We start from the raw sequence: 26367 nt of genomic DNA, 5'->3' as shown, positions 1-26367 counted from the left end.
CCTTTGCTCAGACACTCATATATAAGTCAGATGCTGTCCATTTCCTTGTGATCCTCCTTCAGATGGTTCTACTCCTTCATTGGAGCCCAGCTGTATTTAATTAAACTGATAGGACTTGATTTGAGAAGGCACACACCTGTCTATATAAGATCTCACAGCTCACCTTGCATGTCAGACCAAATGAGAATCATGAGGTCAAAGGAACTGGCCAAGGAGCTCAGAGACAGAATTGTGGCAAGTCAGAGATCTGGCCAAGGTTACAAAAGAATTTCTGCAGCACACATTTTGTACCTGCTGCGTGAAAAAAAGGACACGTCTGCGAGTTTTCCACATGGACTTGCGATCCATGTGAAAAAATCTGACATGTGCACACCACTATTGAATACAATGGATGTAAGTATGTCCGTATTTGCGGTCTTTAAAAAAACGGACCACATATGGACATCTTCCTGATAATACAATCCTCTTTATATTCACCAACAGTCTTACCCCAGATACATTACCATACCCCCAACTGCTGGCTGGGCTGTTCTTCAGGTTCTTAGAAAGAGCAATATCTACTAGTGTTGGTTTGCCCTGATGAAGAAGTAGTTGTTCTTCGAAACACGTTGACAAATAAAAACCACATTGAAACCTTTTTAACCTCCTTCTACAATCTGTACCATTGGCAGCATGAATTTATATCCACTTTTTTATTTATTGAATTATTTATTTGTATCCACTTTTTTTCAGTTTCACATGTTACTTCATTTTATGCAAATGCAGCAGCCAACTTATTGAGCTGACAGGTGTTGTGACTTTCACAACCCATCAAGGTGAGCATAATCTGCTTTTTATCACCGCTTTTTAACCCTGATAAGACCCTATTGTGCTCATTCCAGCTTTTACTAAATCATTTTAAATGTTTAAGCGATACTAATATTTTAGGGCTTTTGAGCCTTTTAAATATACAGTAGTTGTGTAATATCAAAAGTGAGAAAAAGGGGAAAAAATACAAGAATGAATTGGAGATTTTTTGGAGTTTTTTTGGAGTTTTGGCCAGTCTTCTTTAAAATACTCGGTAATACTGTAATATTGATTTAAAACTATTGTATGTATTGACCTATCTGACTGGTTTCTAAAAAATGAGAATTTCAAGTTACTTAGCTTTTAGCTGAATATATCATCGCTAACTATCCCGAGAAAAGTATATTCCCACTTATAGACAGATCATTATGGACCCTTTTTTGAATTCAAAATAAGTTGTATCTCTCTGTTTTGGCATGATAAGCCACAGTAAAGTGCTTGCATGCAAGTTGTATGAGCTTTGCAGATTCAATTCAGAGCTAAAAAAAGTGAATGCAATCATTAAAATGTATGGTGTGGAAATGGAAACAGCTTACATAGCTATTGCTAGCTCTGCATTTTATCACTAGATGTCTGGTAGCCAAATGCCATCATTAAGGTTTCTTTTTGTCCTAACCAAAATGGGAGCATTCAATTACCAAAGTGCTATAAAGCTTACCAATTATATTTCAACATAATATCTTCTCCTGGGATATCTAACTGTTAAGATATTTCAATGCAACATTGAGGATTCTAATAAAGATAAATGTAAATTTTAAAAAAGCCTGGTGGGGAAGTGAAGTAGCAGCACGTCTTGGCAACTTGACATCACATTGTAATGTGAAACTTCTTTCCAAAACAGATGGAAGATATAACCTGTGATATTAAAGCATGACCAATAAATATTTAAACAATTAAACATTTATAAAATAGGAAAATAGATCTATTAAAAAAAAGTTTCTATTTCTTATGAAATCGAAGTGGTTGAATTTCTAAAATTAGTATTTTATCCTTACATCAAGTGTTTGCAAAACATGAAATACAAAATACAAAAGTTTCGAGATCGACACAAATTTTGGCTAATGCAAAGTTGGCTGTTTCTGAGTTTTTAAGTCTATAAGTCAGATGTTTTTATGGTTAGTGGTGAACAATCCTATGCATTTCAAAAATTTTTTAACTTTTACTGACAAATACATCAAGTTATTGTGAAAATTCAATGTTTACAGTCAAAAAAGGGAATTTAGGCCAAAAATGCCTCATTTTTTGGCACACGGATGTATGAGGCGCTTCAGAGATAGACCCCACTGTAAAATGTGGCCTGTGTTTTAAAATAATGCAACATAGTGCTGTATATAACTTAAGTACCAGACAGGAAATCACTGGAGCACTGGCCTAAAATCCACAAATTTTAATCACACGGATGTATGAGGCGTGTCACAGATATACCACACTGTAAAATATGTTTCTTTGTTTTTTGGTGGATGCAAATGACTGCTGGATATAACGTAAGTGAAAGACTGCACAAGAATGGTCATTTAGGCCTAAAAGTCCTCAATTTTTGGCACACGGATGTGTGAGGCGTGTCAGAGCAAGATCTCACTGCAAAATGTGGCCTGTTTTTCAAAATAATGCAACATAGTGCTGTATATAAGTACAGTTTCACCCAGGAAAAATAAAGAAAAGCACTGTGAATTGGCCAAACTTGGAGCACACACAGATATGACCTGCCACAGAGATACCACTAGGACAAATGTGTGCCCTTTTTTTTTTTTATTTTTGGCCTAACTAGTGCTGTGTATAAAGTACAAGTACAGTTTCACCCAGGAAAAATAAAGAAAAGCACCGTAAACTAGCAAAACTTTTAGCACGCACAGATATGAGCTGGCACCGAGATACCACAGCAAAAAATGTGTGGCCTGTATATATATTTTTTTGCCCTAAATACTGGTGTATTAAACCAAAACTGACAGCCAGGCAAAATAGAGAAAAAAGCCGTAAACTGGCCAATCTTTTAGCACGCACACATATGAGCTACCACCGAGATACCACAGCAAAAAATGTGTGGCCTGTATGTTTTTTTTCCTAAATACTGGTGTATGTCAACAAAATTACCGTATTTTTCGGACCATAAGACGCACTTTTTTCCCCAAAAATTTTGGGGGAAAGTAGGGGGTGCGTCTTATGGTCACAATGCACGGTATCTGGTGCGCTGGTGGCAGCGGGCGAGGCTCTGCGGTGCGGTGGTGGCAGCGGGCAGCGCTCTGCGGTGCGGTGGTGGCAGCGGGCTGTGCTCCGGTGCAGGGGCGGCGGCTCCGCCAGCGTTTCTTCGCAGCCCGGAGGCCCCTGCACACCCCTTGCTGGGCGCCGCCATGTTGCGGTGGCCTCCGGGAGCATGGACGCCGGCAAGATGGTCGCCGGTCCGGGGACGGCGCATGCGCAGCTTCAGATCTCGTCCCGAGATCTCGGGGGACGAGATCTCATTGCCGAGATTTGAATCTCATCCCCCGAGATCTCGGACGAGATCTGAAGCTGCGCATGCACCGTCCCCGGACCGGCGGCCATCTTGCCGGCGTCCATGCTCCAGGAGGCCACCGCAACATGGCGGCGCTCAGCAAGGGGTGTGCGGGGGCCTCCGGGCTGCGAAGAAACGCCGGCGGAGCCGCCGCCCCTGCACCGGAGCACAGCCCGCTGCCACCACCGCAGAGCGCCACCCGCTGCCACCACCGCAGAGCCCACCTGCCCCAGCACAGCTGCCCCTTCCCCAGCACAGCTGCCCCTGCCACAGCTGCCCCAGCACAGCAGCCCAAGCACAGAGCCGCCGCCACTGCACGAGCCTGGACCACTGAATGACCCCTGTGACTACTTCTCCACCTGTGCCAGATCCCTTCCCAGGTAAGCTGAATTCGGACTGTAAGACGGACCCCCATTTGACACATTATTATTTTTTTCCCTATTTTCCTTCTGAAAATAGGGGTGCGTCTTATGGTCCGGTGCGTCTTATAGTCCGAAAAATACGGTAACAGCCAGGCAATAAAGAGAAAAAAGCCGTAAGCTGGCCAAACTTTTAGCACGCACACGTGTGAGCTGGCACCGAGATACCAAAGCAAAAAATGTGTGGCCTGCATTTTTTTTTATTGCCTAAATACTGGTGTATTTAACCAAATCTGACAGCCGGGCAAAAAAGAGAAAAAAGCTGTAAACTGGCCCAACTTTTAGCACGCACAGATATGAGCTGGCACCGAGATACCACAGCAAAAAATGTGTGGCCTGTATTCCAATTACACCTGGGGCTAGCTAATATATCCCGCAGGTAGCAGCAGCAGTACCAGAACACAGGAAGGTAATGGACTTTCCTGATATATGCAATGTTCTCTATACACACACAGTGCCTGCAGGCCTTGCACTGATGTGTATACAGGGACGTACACTACCCTGCCTGCCTAACACTGGAACCTATATACTCTGGAACTAGTCCTTACAAGGACTGTTGGTTTAGCTGGATGTGAGTATTTAGGAAGGCAGACCTCACATTACCTAATACATCGCTAATTCTGACCCTATCAAGGCATCCGCTCTCCCTACACTATCTCAATCTGGAGCGGCGTCCAGTCTCTTATACCCCTGATGATGCTGTGCGGCCAGCCAATCACTGCACGACGACAACAAAGCTGGCTGCGGCGTTTCGTTGCCTGGCAGACAAATCCTGCTTCATGATTGAGTCTCTAAAGTCCACCAAAAAAGCTGGGTGGAGTCCCAAGTTCCCAACGAGTAATCCTTGAAATGCTCGGTGCTCGCCGAGTACACCGAGTACTGTGATACTCGGGCAAGTAACGTGTTGTGGCGAGCATGTTCGCTCATCATTATTCAGCATAATTGTGTCAAGAAATTGTGCGAGACACTCAAAAAAGAAAATCTACTCAATCGTACCACATAAAAATTAAATATTTCTCTGCGCACTCAAACGGGATTTTTAAGACCCCTTTAAAATTGCTGGATTTTCACGATGGGCTAGGAAAAGGATCTGCATTGTGAACTCGCCTTCTGGCCTACCTCTGGTTATTACTGAAGGTAGTGGAGCTGGTCAAATTGACAAAGGGGTTGCGAGTTCTTTCTTGTCTCCCTCTGGTGGTTACTGGAGGTAAAGGAGCTGATCTGATTAACAGAGGCTTGCCACCTGATAATGAGGATGACGATTGGAGATCTGGGGTTTCAGACTGGGATTTAAGACAGCCGACTCCCTCTATCCCTGCTAGTGATTTTCTTCCTGCCTCCTGAGGTCTTAGTTTCCAGCTCAGTCCCTGCATGTTCAGCTAAGTGTTCATTTGCTACTCTGTTTACATTTGATCTGGTTTTGTCTATTCCGGTTTTGTGTGGGTCAGCCAGCTCCGACTGGGACTGTGCTGAATCACCATCCATATATTTCTGCTTGTGCCAGTTTGTTTTTGTCCCTTATTAGATTGGCCTCTTTTTGCTCTGCTTTCAGAATATACCAGAGTGCTGATATAGTGGGCGAAGTCGTGCGACTTCAGTATTTTTTGCATCAGACGTGCTGGACTTTTTTGCAGGGTTTTTTGCGTGATTGCAGACAGTGTCTTTCCTTTCCAGTCCTGTCTAGTCAGTGTGGGCCCCATCATTTGCTCAGTCTATTTTCCTACCTGCGTTTGTGTTTTCATCTTGTCTCACCGACAATATATGTTTGGGGGCTATCTATTCCTTTGGGGTCTGCTCTGGGGCAGTTTAGATTTCCCCTTTCTTGCTTTAGATTTAGTTAGCTCTCCAGCTGTGCTGTGCTAGGATCATCATAGGCATGCTCCACGGCTACTGCTAGTTGTGTGGATAGGATCAGGGGTCTGCAATCTGCTTAGTTACCAACCTCTCTGGTTTTCTGTGGCTTAGCTTTGGCTTGATCTCCTCCTCGGTGACCCGATCATAACAGATCTGGCTGTATTGTGCACTGTCAAAAATCAAATGGAGAAAAAAAAGGGCTCTGGATTGCTTTGCAATAAAAAAAGCTCTATGACACCCGGCCAAAAAAGTTTTCAAAGCCAATTACACCTGGGGCTAGGTAAATATGGTCAATATAATACAGGTAGCATCAGCAGCACGGGAATGGACCCTCTTGAAGTATGCAATGATATGTAGTTACACACATACAGTGTCTGCAGTCCTTGCATGTCAGGCGTCGGGTTTCTGTAGCTGCACAGCAGAGATCCCGAGCCTTGCATTTGACAGTCTCCCACTCCTCTCCAGCCGCAGAGGAGGCTGCTCAGCAAACTCGTCGATCCAGGCGCTCTGCTCAGACCATCTCTGTAGGTTTGGTTGCTCCTGCCACCTCTGGTCCAGCTATAGCAACACATGCTGGTCAGCAGCGAGCTACTCCAGGGACTAAGTCCTCCTTTCGGTCCACTGAGCATGCTCTTGGGACAATCTCTCATTGGAGATCGGAGGTCACATGCTCAGGTCGTTCTCCAGCTTTCCCTACATTATCTCAATCCGGAGCTGAATGCGCCGAGCAGGACGGCATTCAGTCTCTTATACTCCTGATGATGCTGTGCGGCCAGCCAATCACTGCACGACCACAACAAAGATGGCTGTGGCATTTCATTGCCTGGCAGACAATCCCTACATCGTGATTGGGTCTCTAAAGTTCGTCAAAAAGCTGGGTAGAGTCCCGAGTTCCCGCTGAGTAATCCCTGAAATGCTCAGTGCTCGCCGAGTACACCGAGTACCGTGAGTATTGAGTATTGGCAAGCACGTTCGTTCATCATTCGTGGAGACAGAAGCTTTCTGCAACCTTATGGCGGTGGCCATCCCTAGGCACTTGGTCCCCAGCCACCACTATTTCGCCTTGTGTGCCATCCTGGCATTACACAAGCATGTGTCCCTCAACATTACCCGTACCCTGAGCAATGATGTTACTGGGAAAGCCCACCTAACCACAGACACGTGGACAAGTGATTGTGGGCAGGGGTGCTACATCTCGCTGACGGCACACTGGGTTAAAATAGTGGTAGCCAGGACCCAGACGGACCTTAGAAAGGAACACATCCTCCCGAAGCCTACGTCAATCAGGGTTTCCCCCACAGTCTACATCTCCTGCACCTCCTCCTCCTCTTCAGCCTACTACTCCAAAATGACCACATCATTCACAAGCTAGAAGCACTGCAGCACTGCTTCAGCCAAGCGTCAGCAGGCTGTACTGAAGCTAATATGTTTAGGTGTCAAACCGCATAGTGCTGAAGAGTTATGGACAGCTCTAAAGGAGCAGGCAGATCTGTGGCTGACACCGTTGAACCTACAGCCAGGCATGGCCATGTGTGACAATGGTCAGAACCTGGTAGCGGTTCTGAGGCAAGGCGAGCTCACACACATACCAAACCTGGTCGATGCTACCCAAAGGTGCTGGATCTGCTTGTCAAAGTACACCCCCTGTGTGCCCACTTTTGAAAGTCAGCTCCATCTTCCACCACCCTTGCCATGCTTCAGCAGTGTTTGCAGGTTCCGATTCACCGACTGGTGTGTGATATCCCCACGCATTGGAACTCAACACTGCACATGTTGGAAAGGATTTGTGAGCAGAAGAGGGCAGTTTTTGACTATCAGCATCAACAAGGACGTCAGTATTCAGTTCAGACTCCACACAAAAGACCTCAGGCATGGACATGGATGTCAGACATATATATCATCCTACAAAACTTTGAAGAGTCCACCAAGATGGTTACTGGCGATAATGCAATAACTAGCATCACCAAGCCGCTTCTCTGTCTTCTGAAACACTCTCTGTAACAATCAAAAAGGTGGCATTGTAGTTTGAGCACAATGAGGTGGAGCAAGGAAGCATACAGGGTGATTACACACAGCCCAGCCTCATGTCATCCCAACATGAATTGGTTGACAATAAGGAGGAGGAGGAGATGGAAGAACAGAAGCTACTTTCATGCGCTATAGATGGTGCAACAAGTACAACTGTCATACCGTCTGTTCAGCGTGGATGGCCTGAGGACAGGGAGGAGGAGAGCATGGTCAGTCATCCTCTTGGTGAGGACATGGAAGACTTGCCTGTTTGCAATCTGCCATGCGTGGCTGAATTTATGTTGCGCTGCCTTTCCCGTGACCCTCGTATTGTAAAAATTTTGGCTGACAATCATTACAGTTTGGTGATGCTTCTAGACCCATGCTATAAATAGAGCTTTCAATCTCTTCTTCCAGAGGCAGACAGGTGTACTAAAATGGTGCAGTACCAGAAGGCCTTTGCTGCGGGATTGTAAAAAAATTCCCATCTGAAAATGACGGCGGCAGAGGTCACAGTTCGTTGGACAACCAAGGAGTACAGGCGAGAGAGACACAACTGCAATCCAGCAGAGGCAGGGGAACACTGGCAATGTTCTGGGAGAGTTTTCTCAAACCCTCCCTGTTATGATTGAGTCACCGCAGGAGGCAAAAATAGAAATGCTAGCTAAGTCCAGAAAACCAGAGAGGTTGGCAGCTATCGGATTGCAGATCCCTGAACCTATCAGCACAAACTAGCAGTAGCCGTGGGGGGCTCCTACGATGCCCTAGGCCCCTCGATCACAGCCGGAGGACTAAATAGCCTAAAGACAGAAAGGGAAATCTAAACTGCCCCAGAGCAGACCCCAAAGCAAAAGGCAGCCCCCCACATATAATGACGGTGAAGCAAGAAGAAAGAACACAACACAGACAGAAAGATAGACTGAGCAAAGACGGGGCCCAAGCTAAACTAGATAGGAAAGGACAGGAAGGCTGCTGTCTGCAATCCGTGAAAAACCCTATGAAAATAAGAGCCAACAAACTGACAGTGAAAAAGGCCCTGAAGACGCTAGGCTTCAAAAAGGCTATGTCAGTACTCAGGAATATTCTGAAGACAGAGCAAAAGGCAAAAGGAGATTCAGCTGACCCCAGCAGGGAATGTCAGAATCCAGAAAAGCAAGGCAAAAAACAAAACACAAATGCTAAAAGGCAAAGCAGAAAACTTAGCTTTAGAGGAGCAGGAATCAGACTGGTATCCTAAAAGTCCACAGAGAAATCACCCGCAGGGCAGAAGGGCGTCGGCAGCCTTATATCCAGTCAGTAACTCCACTCAGCCAGTCATCAAAATCAGGCTCAGGTGTCTGATAATCAGGCTCACTACCTTTCTTTACCAGAAGAGGGAGTTCCTCGGGCCTCAGTAGTGAAGGGGAAAATGAACTCACAACAGTACCTCCCCCTTGAGGAGGGGTCACCGAACCCTCAACCACGCCACCAGGGCGATCAGGGTGAGCCCGATGAAAGGCACGCACCAATCTTTTGGCATGAATATCAGAGGCAGAGACCCAGGAATTATCCTCCTGACCATAACCCTTCCACTTAACCAAATACTGGAGTCTCCGTCTAGCCAGACGGGAATCCAGTACTTTCTCTACCTCATATTCCATGTTACCTTCAACCAATACAGGGTCTGGAGGTGCCACCCCCGGAACAACAGGTTCAACAAACCTCTTCAACAAAGATTTATGTAACACATTATGGATTTTAAATGTGACAGGAAGAGCCAAACGAAAAGAGACCGGATTAATAATCTCCAAAATCTTGTAAGGTCCAATAAATCTAGGCTTAAACTTAGGAGAAGCCACCTTCATAGCAATATTTTTGGATGATAACCACACCATATCACCAACCTTAAACTGGGGACCAATGGTCCCATGTCAGTTGGAAAACCGCTGGGCCTTTTCCTGGGAGAGAGATAACTTATCCACCACTTGGTCCCAGATCTGGTGCATTCTCTCCACCAGTGTCAACACCTGGGCAGGCAGAGGGCTCCACCTGCCCTGAAGAAAATCGAGGATGAAACCCAAAGTTACAAAAAAAGGTGACATCAAAGTGGCAGAACTAGCTCTATTATTTAAAGCAAATTCGGCCAAGGGCAAAAACGAAACCCAATCATCCTGATCAGCAGAAATAAAACATCTCAAATATGACTCCAAGGTCTAGTTTGTTCTCTCTGTCTGCCCATTGGTCTGAGGGTGAAAAGCAGAGGAGAAGGACAACTGAATTCCCAGCTTGGAACAGAAAGTTCTCCAAAATCTAGACACAAACTGGACTCCTCTGTCAGATACAATGTTCTCAGGAATCCCGTGCAAGCGAACCACCTGTTGTAAAAACAGGGGCACCAACTCAGAGGAAGACGGCAACTTAGGGAGTGGTACAAGATGAACCATCTTAGAGAACCTATCACAAATCACCCAAATAACAGTCATCCTTTGAGAGACAGGCCTATCAGAGATGAAATCCATTGAAATATGGGTCCATGGCCTCTTGGGGACAGGCAAAGGCATTAACAACCAACTAGAGCGAGAACACGATTTAGACCGGGAGCACGTCCCACAGGACTGCACAAAATTCCTGACATCACGAGACAAGGAGGGCCACCAAAAAGACCAACTCACCAGATCTCTAGTACCAAAAATACCTGGATGACCAGCCAAAGCAGAGCAATGAACTTTAGACATCACTCTCTTCTTCCACTGGTCAGGAACATACAACTTTCCACTGGGACAACGCTCAGGTTTGTCCTCCTGGAACTCTTCCAGAGCACGTCTCAAATCGGGCGAGATGGCAGAAAGAACTACCCCTTCTCCTAAGATGGTAGCCGGCTTGGTCACCACAGGAGAATCAGCAAAGAAGCTCCTAGAGAGGGCGTCTGCCTTGACATTCTTAGTTCCAGGAAGAAAAGAAACCACAAAATCAAAACATGTAAAAAACAAGGCCCACCTAGCCTGTCTAGGGTTCAAGCGCTTAGCCGATTCTAGGTAAATCAAATTCTTGTGGTCAGTGAGGACCACGACTTGATGCTTAGCTCCCTCCAACCAATGTCTCCACTCCTCAAATGCCCATTTCATGGCCAACAGTTCCCGATTCCCCACATCATAGTTACGTTCAGATGGAGAGAACTTTCGGGAAAAGAAAGCACAGGGATTCATTTTAGATGTTACAGGATCCTTTTGGGACAAAACAGCTCCTGCACCAATCTCAGAAGCATTCACCTCTACCTGGAACGGAAGTGAGACATCAGGTTGCCGCAAAACCGGGGCGGAGGTGAATCTTTGCTTCAGCTCCTGAAAGGAAGAAACGGCCTCCGGAGACCAATTTAACACATCAGCACCCTTCTTAGTCAAATCAGTCAATGGCTTGGCAAAACTGGAAAATTTTGCTATAAATTTCCGATAAAAATTAGCAAAACCCAAAAACTTCTGGAGGGCCTTCAAAGAAGTGGGCTGAACCCAATCGTAATTGGCCTGAACCTTGGCCAGGTCCATTTCAATAGTTGACGGGGACAAAATAAATCCCAAAAAAGAAATCCTCTGTACTCCAAAAAGGCATTTAGATCCTTTGACATACAGGGAATTCTCCCTCAAGATCCGGAACACAGTCCGAACATGTTCCACATGAGAATCCCAATCCTTGGAGAAGATCAAAATATCATCCAGATAGATAATCAAAAATCTATCGACAAAATCTCAGAAAATATCGTTCATGAAGCACTGGAAGACAGAAGGGGCATTAGTGAGCCCAAAAGGCATCACCAGGTACTCAAAATGTCCCTCCGGAGTATTAAACGCCGTCTTCCATTCATCCCCATGCTTAATGCAAATAAGATTATACACCCCCCTGAGGTCAAGCTTGGTAAACCAGCAAGCACCTTTAACTCTGGAGAATAGATCAGAAATCAGGGGTAACGGATACTGATATTTAACAGTAATTTTGTTGAGGGCACGATAATCAATACAAGGTCTTAATGATCCATCCTTTTTGGCTACAAAAAGAAAAAAAAAAAAGGCACCTAAGGGTGACGAGGATGGTCTAATATGACCCTTCTCCAACACCTCCTTGATATAGGATCGCATAGCCTCGTGCTCGGGTACAGATAAATTGAAGAGCCGACCCTTGGGAAATTTATACCCCGGGCTCAGTTCAATTGCACAGTCATAACTCCTATGAGGAGGCAGAGACGCAGACTCATTCTCACTAAATACATCATAAAAGTCTGCCAAATAATCAGGAACATCATGCGACTGAGGAGAGGTGGAAAACACCGGAGCCTCACTAAAGGCACACCGACAACCCCAACTCACCACAGACACAGATTTCCAATCCAAAACTGGATTATGAATTTGTAACCAGGGAAAACCCAGAACAATAGTATCATGCAGATTATGCAACACCAAAAATCTGCAATTTTCTTGATGGTCTGGGGCGACCCGCATTACCACCTGGGTCCAAAACTGAGGTTTAATTTTAGGCAAAGGAGTAGCATCAATCCCCCTCAAAGGGATAGGCGTCTGCAGAGGTGTCATCGGAAATCCACAACGTTTAGCAAAATCCAAGTCCATTAGGTTTAGGGCTGCTCCCTGAATCCACAAAAGCCTTGGCGGAAAATGTGGACAGGGAGCAGATCAGAGTAATAGCCAGAAGAAACTTAGGTTGAACACCACCAACAGAAAACGTGTGTGCAAAGCGTTTCTCTCGTTTAGGACAGACAGAAATAATATGCGAGGCATCTCCACAGAAAAAACACAACTTATTACGCCTTCTGAACTCCTGACGCTGCTCTCTGGAAAAAACTCTATCACATTGCATAGGTTCCGACATTTGTTCAACAGGTGGCAACACCTCTCGTGCAGCTTTGCGTTCGCGCAAACGCCGATCAACCTGAATGGCTAATGACATAGAATCGTCAAGACCAGAGGGAACAGGAAATCCCACCATAGTATCTTTTACGGCTTCTGACAACCCCTTCCGAAAGAGAGCAGCCAAGGCATTATCATTCCAGGTAGTAAGTACTGCCCACTTTCGGAATTTTTGACAGTACAATTCTGCAGAATCACGACCCTGGTTCAATGCCAGCAGGGTCTTTTCAGCCTGATCAATGGCATTAGGTTCGTCATACAACAACCCCAAGGCCTGAAAAAATCCATTCACATTAGTCAGAATAGGATCATCTGGTTTCAAAGAAAACGCCCAATCCTGGGGATCGCCACGCAGCAAAGAGATGACAATTTTAACCTGCTGCGCGGAGCTCCCTGACGAGTTAGGCTTCAAGGCAAAAAATAATTTACAATTATTTTTGAAATTCAAAAATTTAGACCGATCCCCAAAAAATACATCAGTTGTAGGAATCTTTGGTTCAGCAGCATGTGAATGAGCAAGGTAGGCGGAAATTCCCCGCACTTCTGCAGCGAGCTGCTCCACACGATCAGACAATTGCTTTATCTCCATTGAGAGAAAACAAAAAAAAATTCCCCCTACGGCCTCAAAGATATAGAGGAAAGAATATACACACCTTTTTTTTTTTTTTAACACAATTCTTTCCTGCTATTGAGTACCCTAGGATCTGCGGTATGGTGGGTGATTCTGTTATGATTGAGTCACCGTAGGAGGCAAAAATAGAAATGCTAGCTAAGTTCAGAAAACCAGAGAGGTTGGCAGCTATCGGATTGCAGATCCCTGAACCTTACAGCACAAACTAGCAGTAGCCGTGGGGGGCTCCTACGATGCCCTAGGCCCCTCGATCACAGCCGGAAGACTAAATAGCCTAAAGACAGAAAGGGAAATCTAAACTGCCCCAGAGCAGACCCCAAAGCAAAAGGCAGCCCCCCACATATAATGACGGTGAAGCAAGAAGAAAGAACACAACACAGACAGAAAGATAGACTGAGCAAAGACGGGGCCCAAGCTAAACTAGATAGGAAAGGACAGGAAGGCTGCTGTCTGCAATCCGTGAAAAACCCTATGAAAATAAGAGCCAACAAACTGACAGTGAAAAAGGCCCTGAAGACGCTAGGCTTCAAAAAGGCTATGTCAGTACTCAGGAATATTCTGAAGACAGAGCAAAAGGCAAAAGGAGATTCAGCTGACCCCAGCAGGGAATGTCAGAATCCAGAAAAGCAAGGCAAAAAACAAAACACAAATGCTAAAAGGCAAAGCAAAAAACTTAGCTTTAGAGGAGCAGGAATCAGACTGGTATCCTAGAAGTCCACAGAGAAATCACCCGCAGGGCAGAAGGGCGTCGGCAGCCTTATATCCAGTCAGTAACTCCACTCAGCCAGTCATCAAAATCAGGCTCAGGTGTTTGATAATCAGGCTCACTACCTTTCTTTACCAGAAGAGGGAGTTCCTCGGGCCTCAGTAGTGAAGGGGAAAATGAACTTACAACACCTCCCATTGCAGTGTCCATGAGGTACGGGGTACTGTCACAAGGCGTGCAAAGTTTTGGAAGATGCTGAGGGAGTGCCTTGCTGATTGTACCAACATCCCCAAAGATTCTTCTATGCCTTTTAATTATTGGGTCTCAAAGCTGGACACATGGCATGAACTGGCTCTCTATGCCTGTCCAGCCTCTAGCGTTTTGTCAGTGCACATTTTTAGTGCCGCTGGTGGAATTATAACTGATAATCGCATCCGTCTGTCAACTGAAAATGCTGACAGGCTGACTTATAAAAATGAACAATGGCTGGATTGGGGCAGACTTCTGTACACCACCACATGATAACAGTGAAACCTAACCTCAAATCCAGTGTCTTTTTTTGTGAGGTATATATTACCATGCATCTCTTCACACCGACACATGGGTATATGCTTCCTGATTTTGGCTATTTGGCATTAACCTCCTCCTTCTCATACTCATCATCCACCACCACTAGATCACCATGGTGACCATGGTCCGTGATGCAACAGCCACTAGAAATTTTTGCAAGGGTCTTTATGATGCCCGTTCCAAAAATGTTTACACTCTATGTTGAGGTGTCCACTCCCCAGGGGATAATGTTTTTCCGTCTACACACTTAGTGAATGGGAATTGCAAGTATAGGAGACATGCTCCTGTAAACCTGGAAAACAGTTTTAGTAGGCCATCCTCCATGTCTCTTCCGACACCACCACTAGATCACGAGGGTAATCGTGCTCTGTGATGCATCAGCCACTATAGTTTTTTCCAAGGGTGTTTATGATGGGCGTAAAAAAATATTTACACAGTAGGTTGATGTGTACCCCCCAGGGGAAAATGTTTTTCAGCCTATACACTTAGTGTATGGGCATTACAAGTATAGGAGACCTGCTCCTTTAACCCCTTCCTTCCAATCCGACGTACTATCCTGTCCATGGGACCTGGGCCCCTATGCCCATGGACGGGATAGTACGTCTCAGCAATCAGCGGCGCCCACGTGGTGAGCGCCGCTGATCGCGGCCGGGTGTCAGCTGATCACAGCTGACACCCAGCACAATGTGTCAGGGGTGGTCACGGACCGCCCCGACACGTTAACCCCTTGCACACCGCGATCAAACATGATCGCGGTGTACCGGGAGTTAAAGGGAAGCATCGGCAGGGAGGGGGCTCCCTCCGTGCTTCCCTGAGCCCCCCACGGCAGCGCAATGTGCAGCGCTGCTGCGGGGGGCTCCTTTCCTCCAGGCCCCCGAATCCAAGATGGCGACGGGGGCCTTCGGGGGCCTGCAGGAAGCTGGCTTCCTCAGTGCCTGCCAAGCGCAGGCATGAGGAAGCCTTCGGCACTGCCTGTGACAGATCGCTGATCTGTCACAGTGATCTGTGATGTGACAGATCAGCGATCTGTCACAGGACAGTGATGTCCCACCTGGGACTATGTAATAAAGTAAAAAAAAAAAGAAAAAAGTGTAAAAATAATTTTAAAAAAATCGCCAAATAAATTAGTAAAAAAAAAAAAAAAAATATTCCTCAATAAATTCATTTTTTGAAAATGAAAAAAAAAAAAAAACAATAAAAGTACACATATTAGGTATCGCCGCGTCCGTAATGACCCGCCCTATAAAACTGTCTCATTAGTTAACCCCTTTAGCGAACCCCTTAAAAAATAAAAATAAAAAACGAAGCAAAAAATAATGATTTATTATCATACCGCCAAACAAAAAGTGTAATAACGCGCGATCAAAAAGATGCATATAAATATCCATGGTACCGCTGGAAATGTCATCTTGTCCCGCAAAAAACAAGCCACCACACAGCATCATCAGCGAAAAAATAAAAAAGTTATAGCTCGCAGAATAAAGCGATGCAAAAATAATTATTTTTTATATAAAATAGTTTTCATTGCATAAAACCGACAAAACATAAAAAAAGACCTAAATGAGGTATCGCTGTAACCGTACTGACCCGAAGAATAAAACCGCTTTATCAGTTTTACCGCACATGGAACGGTGTAAACGCACCCCCCAAAAGAAATTCATGAAACGCTGGTTTTTGTTCATTCTGCGTCCCAAAAATCGGAATAAAAAGCGATCAAAAAATGTCACGTGCCCGAAAATGGTACCGATAAAAACGTCAACTCGTCCCGCAAAAAATAAGACCTCACATGACTTGGTGGGTCAAAATACGGAAAAATTATAGCTCTCAATATGTGGTGATGCAAAAACTATTTTTACAATAAAAAGCGTCTTTTAGCGTGCGACAGCTGCCAAACATAAAAACCGCCATAAATAGTAAATCAAACCCCCCCGTTATCACCCCCTTAGTTAGGGAAAAATAATAAAATAAAAAAAAATGTATTTATTTCCATTTTTCCATTAGGGTTAGGGTTAGGGCTAGGGTTAGGGTTAGGGCTAGGGTTTGTCATGATCCAGTGTTGGATCTGGCGGTATTAAAAGCACAAAGTGAACTTTTTTTTGATAATGTCATGGTCACGTGTGTCAGGTCGCAGATGATGCCGCAAGGCGAACCCATAACACACGTGACCCTGGATACACCGCCTCCAGTGGGGCGAATTTAAATAATAGAACGTGCAGGTGGATACGCCGCTTCCACCTGGTGAATTTAGGCATTACACGTTATAAATATATTTCTGGAAACACCGCCTCCAGTAAGGCGCATTTAAATAATAAAGGGGGAACCTGGGACACATTAACAGTGGTGGGCCCTGCGATAGGGAATGGGGGACGTGGAGACCTCCTAAGCTCCCCTGAGCCAGTGTCCCTGCACTCCTTACATTCCCTAAACAGGCTCTGCACCTGTCGCCGCACGCGTACCTTAACGCCCTTGCTCACCCTGACCCTAAACCCTCACTAGGGAATGGGTCGGTGCGGAGACTAATCCCACCACTGCACTAATAACACACATGAGGAAAGAGACAATACAGGGGAAACACCACTTAGCTTTGCTCTGTTGCGTACGCTCCTAGCAACAGAGCCCACCACCTGTGTGCATCTTCTCCTCCACCCTGATCCATCACCATAACTGGATCCATCACCATCATGCAGCCTGGGAGCAGAGTCCAACACCACTTGCAGCAGTCCAGTACACAGAGTCCCAAGATGAGTCCAGCCTCTGCCAAGAATCCAAGCATGCTCGAGTCCAGTTCTCAGCACCCAAGTCGAGCATGCTGAGTGCAACTCTCTTCCTAGTCGCCACTCCTCTAAGCCATGCCCGCACTTCCTGCCGACACCATAAACTGCGACTCCACCAGGCCATGCCAGTCCTTCCTGCAGACACCATTAGCTGGCACTCGTTCTCTCTGGCTGACTGCGCAGGACTCCAATCCAGCTCCATCCTTCCACCAGGCTCTCCAACAACTCAGCAAGAAATATCACCAGCAGTGAGTGAACACCCTGAGACCCATTTATCGAGTGTCACACCTGAACCATAATTAAGTGCAACCTAACCTAAGGTGCAATACCACAACCACCACCGGGGACAGTCAAAACACCTTTGAACTTAACCAAAGTAAAAAAAGTTCACTTTGTGCTTTTAATACCACCAGATCCAACACTGGATCATGACAGGGTTAGGGTTAGGGTTAGGGCTAGGGTTAGGGCTTGGGTTAGGGCTGAGATTAGGGTTAGGGGTGTGTTGGGGTTCGGGTTGGAGTTAGAATTGGGGGTTTCCACTGTTTTGGTACATCAGGGGTTTTCCAATCGCGACATGATGTCCGATCTCAATTCCAGCCAAAAACGTCAAATATAAAGTAGATATGACAGGCTCAAACCCCAACTTAGGTGCTCTGGGAAAAAACAAGACTAAAGTATAGGAGTAACCCCGGCACACTAATAACATGAAAGTAAAGTCTTCTCAACGACAGTCTTTAATTGTTGTGATTTTATTGATTATGAAAAAAAAAGGGTGGTGTTACAATCCAAAAAAGGGTGGTGTTACAATCCAACGTTTCAGCTCTACATCTCGAGCTTTCATCAGGGATATGACTACAATATATACAATAAAAGAACAAAAATCAATAAATAAACTTTATAAAGTATTATAAAACCAAAAATCTAGTGATAGGTGATACATAAGGTGGGGACAGTGTCAAACATCCTTTGTGAAGGTGTGTATAGATCTATAATGATGTGAGGCCAGTGAGTATGTATTGTGGTGTGATACGGTGAACATGTGAGAGGTTGAACAGAGGAATAGAGTGAAGGTGTAAGGAGTTGAAAAGCATGAATGTGTAGGTAGTGTTGAGAAAGGGCATTAGGGGACAGTGAAGTGGAGTGGGAATAAAGGTGAGGTCATCTAAGGAGGCAGTGTGTAAGGGGTGCTCTTGGAAATGTTAAGGCATAAAGTATAAATACCTAGATCCTTGATTTTGAGGTGTGTGTATAAGTGGTATAGGTTTGCCTTTGTAATCCAGCTGCTGGAACGGTACCTATAGTAACCACTGAGAAAGGGTATAGGTTAAGGAATAGCAAGGTATATAGAAAGAAAAGATATAAAAGAAAGTTTTAGGGGTCACATACCGATGTGTAGGGTCAGCACGTGACTCCCGTCCTAAGGACAAAAAAGCAGGTCAATAAGCTGAGATGGAGAAAGGAAACCCAGTCTATGAAGACTGTAGGGCACCATTACCTTGTGTCCTAAATCTAGTCAGGTGTGGAGGAGGCCGGAAGTGCATGTGGCTTAGTGCAGTGATGTTAAATACTGTCAAGCACTTCCTGATTGGGTGGGGAAGGGGCGGGAATGGGGGGAAGGGCCATCGCCATCTTAGTGAGGTCAAAAATGTCTGAATGAATGTATTGAGCATGTGCAGGGCGGGGATAGAGAATGAGCATGTTTTGACTTGACAGGAAGTGATGGTGGCAGTCGCCATCTTGGTGAGGTCAAAAAATGTCAGAATGAATGTACTGAGCATGTGCAGGGCGGGGATAGAGAATGAGCATGTTTTGACTTGACAGGAAGTGATGTTGGCAGTCGCCATCTTGGTGAGGTCAAAAATGTCAGAATGAATGTACTGAGCAGGTGCGAGCCATCCAGGAAGTGAAGTAAAAAAGGGAGGGTTGTGAGGAAATATCACATGCATACAGGCGGCCATTTTAACGGTGGGACTGTGCTGAATTCATGCACGGTGATAATTTCAGTGCTGGTTGTGCCTATCAGGTTTCAGAGAAACTTCCTTTTCCTGCCTAAAAACAAAGAAAGGTAATTAGAGCAAGGTTTACATACAAAGAGTAAAATGGCGTTCATATTAACACACTTATGTCAGAAATATCTCCTATAAACCAAAAAACGTTGTGTAGGAAAAGAACTTATTTGGTAGTGATTTTAAACTCCTGATGAAAAACAAAACTAATTCACTATGAAGTGGAATTTAGAAGGGATTAATAATACATTTCAGATTCTCTATTGAGACCGTGTGGATGGAGGGTATTTAGGTGATATATCCAATACGCTTCACGCTCTTTGAGCATTTGGATTCTATTACCCCCTCGTCTGGGTACAGGGATTTGTTCGATAACCTGAAATTTCAGTTGGCTTACAGAGTGTCTATTTTCCACAAAATGGGCAGGAATTGGTAAAAGTGTGTTCTCACACCGGATGGTTGATTTATGTTTGGAAATGCGGTCTTTCACATGCTGGGTGGTTTCCCCAACGTATCATAGGCCGCATGGGCATTTGATTAAATAGACGACAAAATTTGAGTTGCAGGTAAAATAGCCATTGATCTTGTACCGTTTGCCGGACCTCGGATGGGTGAATGAATCGCCTTTACTAACATTCGTGCATTGTGCGCAACCCAAACAAGGGAAGGTTCCGTTGCGCACCGTGCTAAATGTCTTCTGCCTGAATGTCTTGAAGTGGGAGCCCACGTCGGCTCTAACCAAAGTGTTTTTTAGGTTCTGAGCCCGCTTATGGCAGATGAGAGGAGGATTTTGGAAATTTTCAATCCCCGGGTAAGCCTTTTCTAGTAGGAGCCAGTGTTCAAGGACTGCTTTTTTGATCAGAGGAGAGAACAGGTGATAGGTGTTGATGAACTTAACCCTATTCTCTACATCACAGTCACGTTGGGTAATTCTGGTTTGTTGTTCAGCGTTAATTTTGGGGTATCCTCTTGTTTGAAACTTTTCAGTCATCTCGTCATGTCTCATTTGCCTGATATCAGGTGTTGAGACTATGCGGTCAATTCTGTCATGTTGGGATTTAGGTAGAGCTATCTTCACGTGTCTTGGGTGACAACTGGACCAGTGTAGTAGACTATTACGGTCTGTAGGTTTGACGTAAAGGTCACTTGTAAGGGTGCCAGAGTCAGTTTTAGAGATCATGGTGTCAAGGAAACTGACAGACTGTGTGTTGGAATGTGAGGTAAAGGTTAGGTTCGGTATACTCTGGTTGAGGTCATGTACAAAATCTGTGAGGCTATTGGTGTCACCTGTCCATACACAAAAGATGTCGTCTATGTATCTGAGCCAGGTAAGAGCATGTTTTCTATATAGATGATGTGTGTAGACAAAGTCAGCCTCAAATTTACACATGAAGATGTTAGCGTACGGGGGGGCTACATTCGCCCCCATCGCGGTACCCCGTGCCTGAAGGTAGAATTGGTCCTCAAAGAGGAAATAGTTGTTGTTGAGGACCAATTTGAGTGTATCGGTACAGAACAATTTCTGGGGTTCGCTAAGAGAGGATTGTAAATCTAGGAACCATCTGACAGCCTCGATGCCAAGATCGTGATCTATACTAGTATATAGGCTGTTGACGTCTAGGCTGGCTAATAAACAAAAGGAAGGAATGTCATGGAGGGTTCTAACGTGGTTCAGAAAATCACCGGTGTCTTTGAGATAAGATGGAATTTTTGGTACTAGTGGAGTGAGGATCTTTTCCAAGGTTATTGACAGGGGTGAGAGGATAGAGTCGGTAGATGCCACTATTGGTCTACCGGGGGGCTTTTCCAAATTTTTATGTATTTTGGGGAGTATATAAATGACTGGAGTTATGGGACTTTGTTTGTGCAAATACTCTGCCAGTTTAGAATCAATTGTACCCAAATTTAAGTGGAAGTTGATCAAATTGTCTATCTTTCTCTCTATGGAGTAGATAGGATTCGTGGGGATGGGTCTGTATGTCGTGACGTCAGAGAGTTGTCTCTGGATTTCAGACAGATAGTATTTCTTATCCAGTACTACAATGGAGCCACCTTTATCAGCAGGCTTTATGACAATGTCCTTGTTGTTTTTAAGACTTTTCAGTGCTAATGATTCTTCTCTATTAAGGTTATGCTTAAGGTGGTATTTACCATGTTTGATTTCATCTATATACTTATCCACAGAAGCATTAACAAGTGAAATATACGTCTCGACAGGATGATAGAGGCGAGGTGGTTGAAACGTGCTCGGGATCTTGAGTCCGAGATCTTTGAGAATAAACGTCTCTTGGGTGCTGGTTCCCGAGGAGAAAGGTACCTGGTTGGTGTTTATGTCTCCGCCATCTTTGTCAAAATGTACCTTAAGTCTCAAAGAGCGGTAAAAACGATTTAACTCTTGGTGTACGAGGAACGGATCAAAGGAGGGAGTGGGACAGAATGAGAGGCCCCTCTGGAGAACTCGGATCTTAGCAGGTGAGAGACAATAGGTAGAGATGTTGAAGACAAGATTGTTCTTACCTGAGATCGAGTATTGGGACGTGTATCCCTCTGGGGGTCCTCGTCTGTTTTTTCTTCTTCCTCCTCGTCTGAAACTGTGTTTGGAGGTGCCGGGGGTTTCTTGCGCGGGTCGAAAAAAGACTTGGGCGGTTTCCCACCGCGTCCTCCTCTGCCGCCTCGTCCAACTTGACCACCATCCGAACCTGAAGAACCTGATGAGCCATATCGGTTTCTGTAGGGGGGACCATCTGGAAGTGTGGTATACCGCCATCTATAGACCTGGTTTTTGAGATAGTCGTCCTGGTCTCTCAGAAACTTGTTCTTTTTTCGTGTTTTCAGTTCATTGGTGTAGTCTTGTAGAGTTTTGTTGGCTCTTGCCTTAAGGCTAGCGAGATCTGTTGGAGAAAGGGTGTTAGTCAACTGATTTTCGATAGCAGCAACCTGATCTTTCACCTTCTGTATATTCTCCTGGAGAAATTTGATGGTCAACACCATTAAATCTATAGAGCACTTATTTAGAATATTTTCAAAAAGTTGACAATATTCCTCATTGTCACTGAAGAGGGTTGGTCGTAATGAGACCCTGAGTCCCCTCGGAATCCGCTGTGCCTTCGTGTATTGAGCTAAAGTATACGCATGCAATTCAAAAGATGAAAGTTTCTTCAATTCCTTTTCATAATCCCTCGATTTCACCTCACGGGTAGGGATATTCAGGAAATTGTCAGTTTCTCTGACCGTAGAAAGAATACTAGATCTTTCTTCTTCGTTGAAGGAGAAGACACCGAAGGAGGCCATGAAAAATTGAGAAAATATGGTTTAGAGGGGGAGACAACTGTCTAAAATAGATCAAATATAAAGTAGATATGACAGGCTCAAACCCCAACTTAGGTGCTCTGGGAAAAAACAAGACTAAAGTATAGGAGTAACCCCGGCACACTAATAACATGAAAGTAAAGTCTTCTCAACGACAGTCTTTAATTGTTGTGATTTTATTGATTATGAAAAAAAAGGGTGGTGTTACAATCCAAAAAAGGGTGGTGTTACAATCCAACGTTTCAGCTCTACATCTCGAGCTTTCATCAGGGATATGACTACAATATATACAATAAAAGAACAAAAATCAATAAATAAACTTTATAAAGTATTATAAAACCAAAAATCTAGTGATAGGTGATACATAAGGTGGGGACAGTGTCAAACATCCTTTGTGAAGGTGTGTATGGATCTATAATGATGTGAGGCCAGTGAGTATGTATTGTGGTGTGATACGGTGAACATGTGAGAGGTTGAACAGAGGAATAGAGTGAAGGTGTAAGGAGTTGAAAAGCATGAATGTGTAGGTAGTGTTGAGAAAGGGCATTAGGGGACAGTGAAGTGGAGTGGGAATAAAGGTGAGGTCATCTAAGGAGGCAGTGTGTAAGGGGTGCTCTTGGAAATGTTAAGGCATAAAGTATAAATACCTAGATCCTTGATTTTGAGGTGTGTGTATAAGTGGTATAGGTTTGCCTTTGTAATCCAGCTGCTGAAACGGTACCTATAGTAACCACTGAGAAAGGGTATAGGTTAAGGAATAGCAAGGTATATAGAAAGAAAAGATATAAAAGAAAGTTTTAGGGGTCACATACCGATGTGTAGGGTCAGCACGTGACTCCCGTCCTAAGGACAAAAAAGCAGGTCAATAAGCTGAGATGGAGAAAGGAAACCCAGTCTATGAAGACTGTAGGGCACCATTACCTTGTGTCCTAAATCTAGTCAGGTGTGGAGGAGGCCGGAAGTGCATGTGGCTTAGTGCAGTGATGTTAAATACTGTCAAGCATTTCCTGATTGGGTGGGGAAGGGGCGGGAATGGGGGGAAGGGCCATCGCCATCTTAGTGAGGTCAAAAATGTCTGAATGAATGTATTGAGCATGTGCAGGGCGGGGATAGAGAATGAGCATGTTTTGACTTGACAGGAAGTGATGGTGGCAGTCGCCATCTTGGTGAGGTCAAAAAATGTCAGAATGAATGTACTGAGCATGTGCAGGGCGGGGATAGAGAATGAACATGTTTTGACTTGACAGGAAGTGATGTTGGCAGTCGCCATCTTGGTGAGGTCAAAAATGTCAGAATGAATGTACTGAGCAGGTGCGAGCCATCCAGGAAGTGAAGTAAAAAAGGGAGGGTTGTGAGGAAATATCACATGCATACAGGCGGCCATTTTAACGGTGGGACTGTGCTGAATTCATGCACGGTGATAATTTCAGTGCTGGTTGTGCCTATCAGGTTTCAGAGAAACTACCTTTTCCTGCCTAAAAACAAAGAAAGTTAATTAGAGCAAGGTTTACATACAAAGAGTAAAATGGCGTTCATATTAACACACTTATGTCAGAAATATCTCCTATAAACCAAAAAACGTTGTGTAGGAAAAGAACTTATTTGGTAGTGATTTTAAACTCCTGATGAAAAACAAAACTAATTCACTATGAAGTGGAATTTAGAAGGGATTAATAATACATTTCAGATTCTCTATTGAGACCGTGTGGATGGAGGGTATTTAGGTGATATATCCAATACGCTTCACGCTCTTTGAGCATTTGGATTCTATTACCCCCTCGTCTGGGTACAGGGATTTGTTCGATAACCTGAAATTTCAGTTGGCTTACAGAGTGTCTATTTTCCACAAAATGGGCAGGAATTGGTAAAAGTGTGTTCTCACACCGGATGGTTGATTTATGTTTGGAAATGCGGTCTTTCACATGCTGGGTGGTTTCCCCAACGTATCCTAGGCCGCATGGGCATTTGATTAAATAGACGACAAAATTTGAGTTGCAGGTAAAATAGCCATTGATCTTGTACCGTTTGCCGGACCTCGGATGGGTGAATGAATCGCCTTTACTAACATTCGTGCATTGTGCGCAACCCAAACAAGGGAAGGTTCCGTTGCGCACCGTGCTAAATTTCTTCTGCCTGAATGTCTTGAAGTGGGAGCCCACGTCGGCTCTAACCAAAGTGTTTTTTAGGTTCTGAGCCCGCTTATGGCAGATGAGAGGAGGATTTTGGAAATTTTCAATCCCTGGGTAAGCCTTTTCTAGTAGGGGCCAGTGTTCAAGGACTGTTTTTTTGATCAGAGGAGAGAACGGGTGATAGGTGTTGATGAACTTAACCCTATTCTCTACATCACAGTCACGTTAGGTAATTCTGGTTTGTTGTTCAGCGTTAATTTTGGGGTATCCTCTTGTTTGAAACTTTTCAGTCATCTTGTCATGTCTCATTTGCCTGATATCAGGTGTTGAGACTATGCGGTCAATTCTGTCATGTTGGGATTTAGGTAGAGCTATCTTCACGTGTCTTGGGTGACAACTGGACCAGTGTAGTAGACTATTACGGTCTGTAGGTTTGACGTAAAGGTCACTTGTAAGGGTGCCAGAGTCAGTTTTAGAGATCATGGTGTCAAGGAAACTGACAGACTGTGTGTTGGAATGTGAGGTAAAGGTTAGGTTCGGTATACTCTGGTTGAGGTCATGTACAAAATCTGTGAGGCTATTGGTGTCACCTGTCCATACACAAAAGATGTCGTCTATGTATCTGAGCCAGGTAAGAGCATGTTTTCTATATAGATGATGTGTGTAGACAAAGTCAGCCTCAAATTTACACATGAAGATGTTAGCGTACGGGGGGGCTACATGCCAGTCCTTCCTGCAGACACCATTAGCTGGCACTCGTTCTCTCTGGCTGACTGCGCAGGACTCCAATCCAGCTCCATCCTTCCACCAGGCTCTCCAACAACTCAGCAAGAAATATCACCAGCAGTGAGTGAACACCCTGAGACCCATTTATAGAGTGTCACACCTGAACCATAATTAAGTGCAACCTAACCTAAGGTGCAATACCACAACCACCACCGGGGACAGTCAAAACACCTTTGAACTTAACCAAAGTAAAAAAAGTTCACTTTGTGCTTTTAATACCGCCAGATCCAACACTGGATCATGACAGGGTTAGGGTTAGGGTTAGGGCTAGAGTTAGGGCTTGGGTTAGGGCTAGGGTTAGGGTTGAGATTAGGGTTAGGGGTGTGTTGGGGTTCGGGTTAGAGTTAGAATTGGGGGTTTCCACTGTTTTGGTACATCAGGGATTTTCCAATCGCGACATGATGTCCGATCTCAATTCCAGCCAAAAACGTCAAATGGTGCTGCTTCCCTTCCGAGCTCTGCCATGCGCCCAAATAGTGGTTTACCCCCACATATGGGGCATCAGCATACTCAGGACAAATTGCACAATAACTTTTAGGGTCCTGTTACCCTTGGGAAAATAAAAATTGGGGTGAAAAGATCATTTTTATGGAAAAAATATGATTTTTTAATTGTACCGCTGTATGTTATAAACTTCTGTAAAGCCCTTGTGGGTTCAAAGTTCTCACCACATATCTAGATAAGTTCCTTGGGGGGTCTAGTTTCCAAAATGGGGTCACTTGTAGGGGGTTTCCACTGTTTAGGTACATCAGGGACTCACCAAACGTGACATGGGGTCCGATCTGAATTCCAGCCAATTTTGCATTGAAAAAGTCAAACGGCGCTCCTTCCATTCTGAGCTCTGCCATGCGCCGAAACAGTCGTTCCCCCCCCACAAATCAGGTATCAGCGTACTCAGGACAAATTGCACAATAACTTTTGCAGTCCAATTTCTTCTGTTACTCTTG

The 26367-nt window shown here is 44.7% G+C and overlaps 1 protein-coding gene across 2 annotated transcripts; it reads right to left on the bottom strand.

Annotated features, from left to right (window-relative positions):
• Positions 1–17971: 17971 nt before the first annotated feature.
• On the bottom strand, positions 17972–23490 carry LOC141048298 (uncharacterized). Of its 2 annotated transcripts, XM_073543752.1 has the most exons (3): positions 23427–23490; positions 21714–22087; positions 17972–19239 (listed from the first exon to the last, which is right to left on the bottom strand). In XM_073543752.1, the coding sequence occupies exons 1-3, from the start codon at positions 23470–23472 to the stop codon at positions 19210–19212; spliced, it is 450 nt and encodes a 149-aa protein (XP_073399853.1). In that variant the 5' UTR covers positions 23473–23490; the 3' UTR covers positions 17972–19209. The 2 variants fall into 2 exon arrangements, with proteins under 2 accessions (XP_073399853.1, XP_073399852.1); XM_073543751.1 differs by lacking the exon at positions 23427–23490 and having other exon boundaries at positions 21714–23173.
• Between the last annotated feature and the right edge of the window lie 2877 nt (positions 23491–26367).

Source organism: Dendrobates tinctorius, unplaced genomic scaffold, assembly GCF_039654945.1.
Source record: "Dendrobates tinctorius isolate UK_male_01 unplaced genomic scaffold, ASM3965494v1 ptg000134l, whole genome shotgun sequence".
In the NCBI taxonomy this organism is placed as follows: Eukaryota; Metazoa; Chordata; class Amphibia; order Anura; family Dendrobatidae; genus Dendrobates; species Dendrobates tinctorius.
This window is presented reverse-complemented; position numbering and strand designations above follow the sequence as displayed.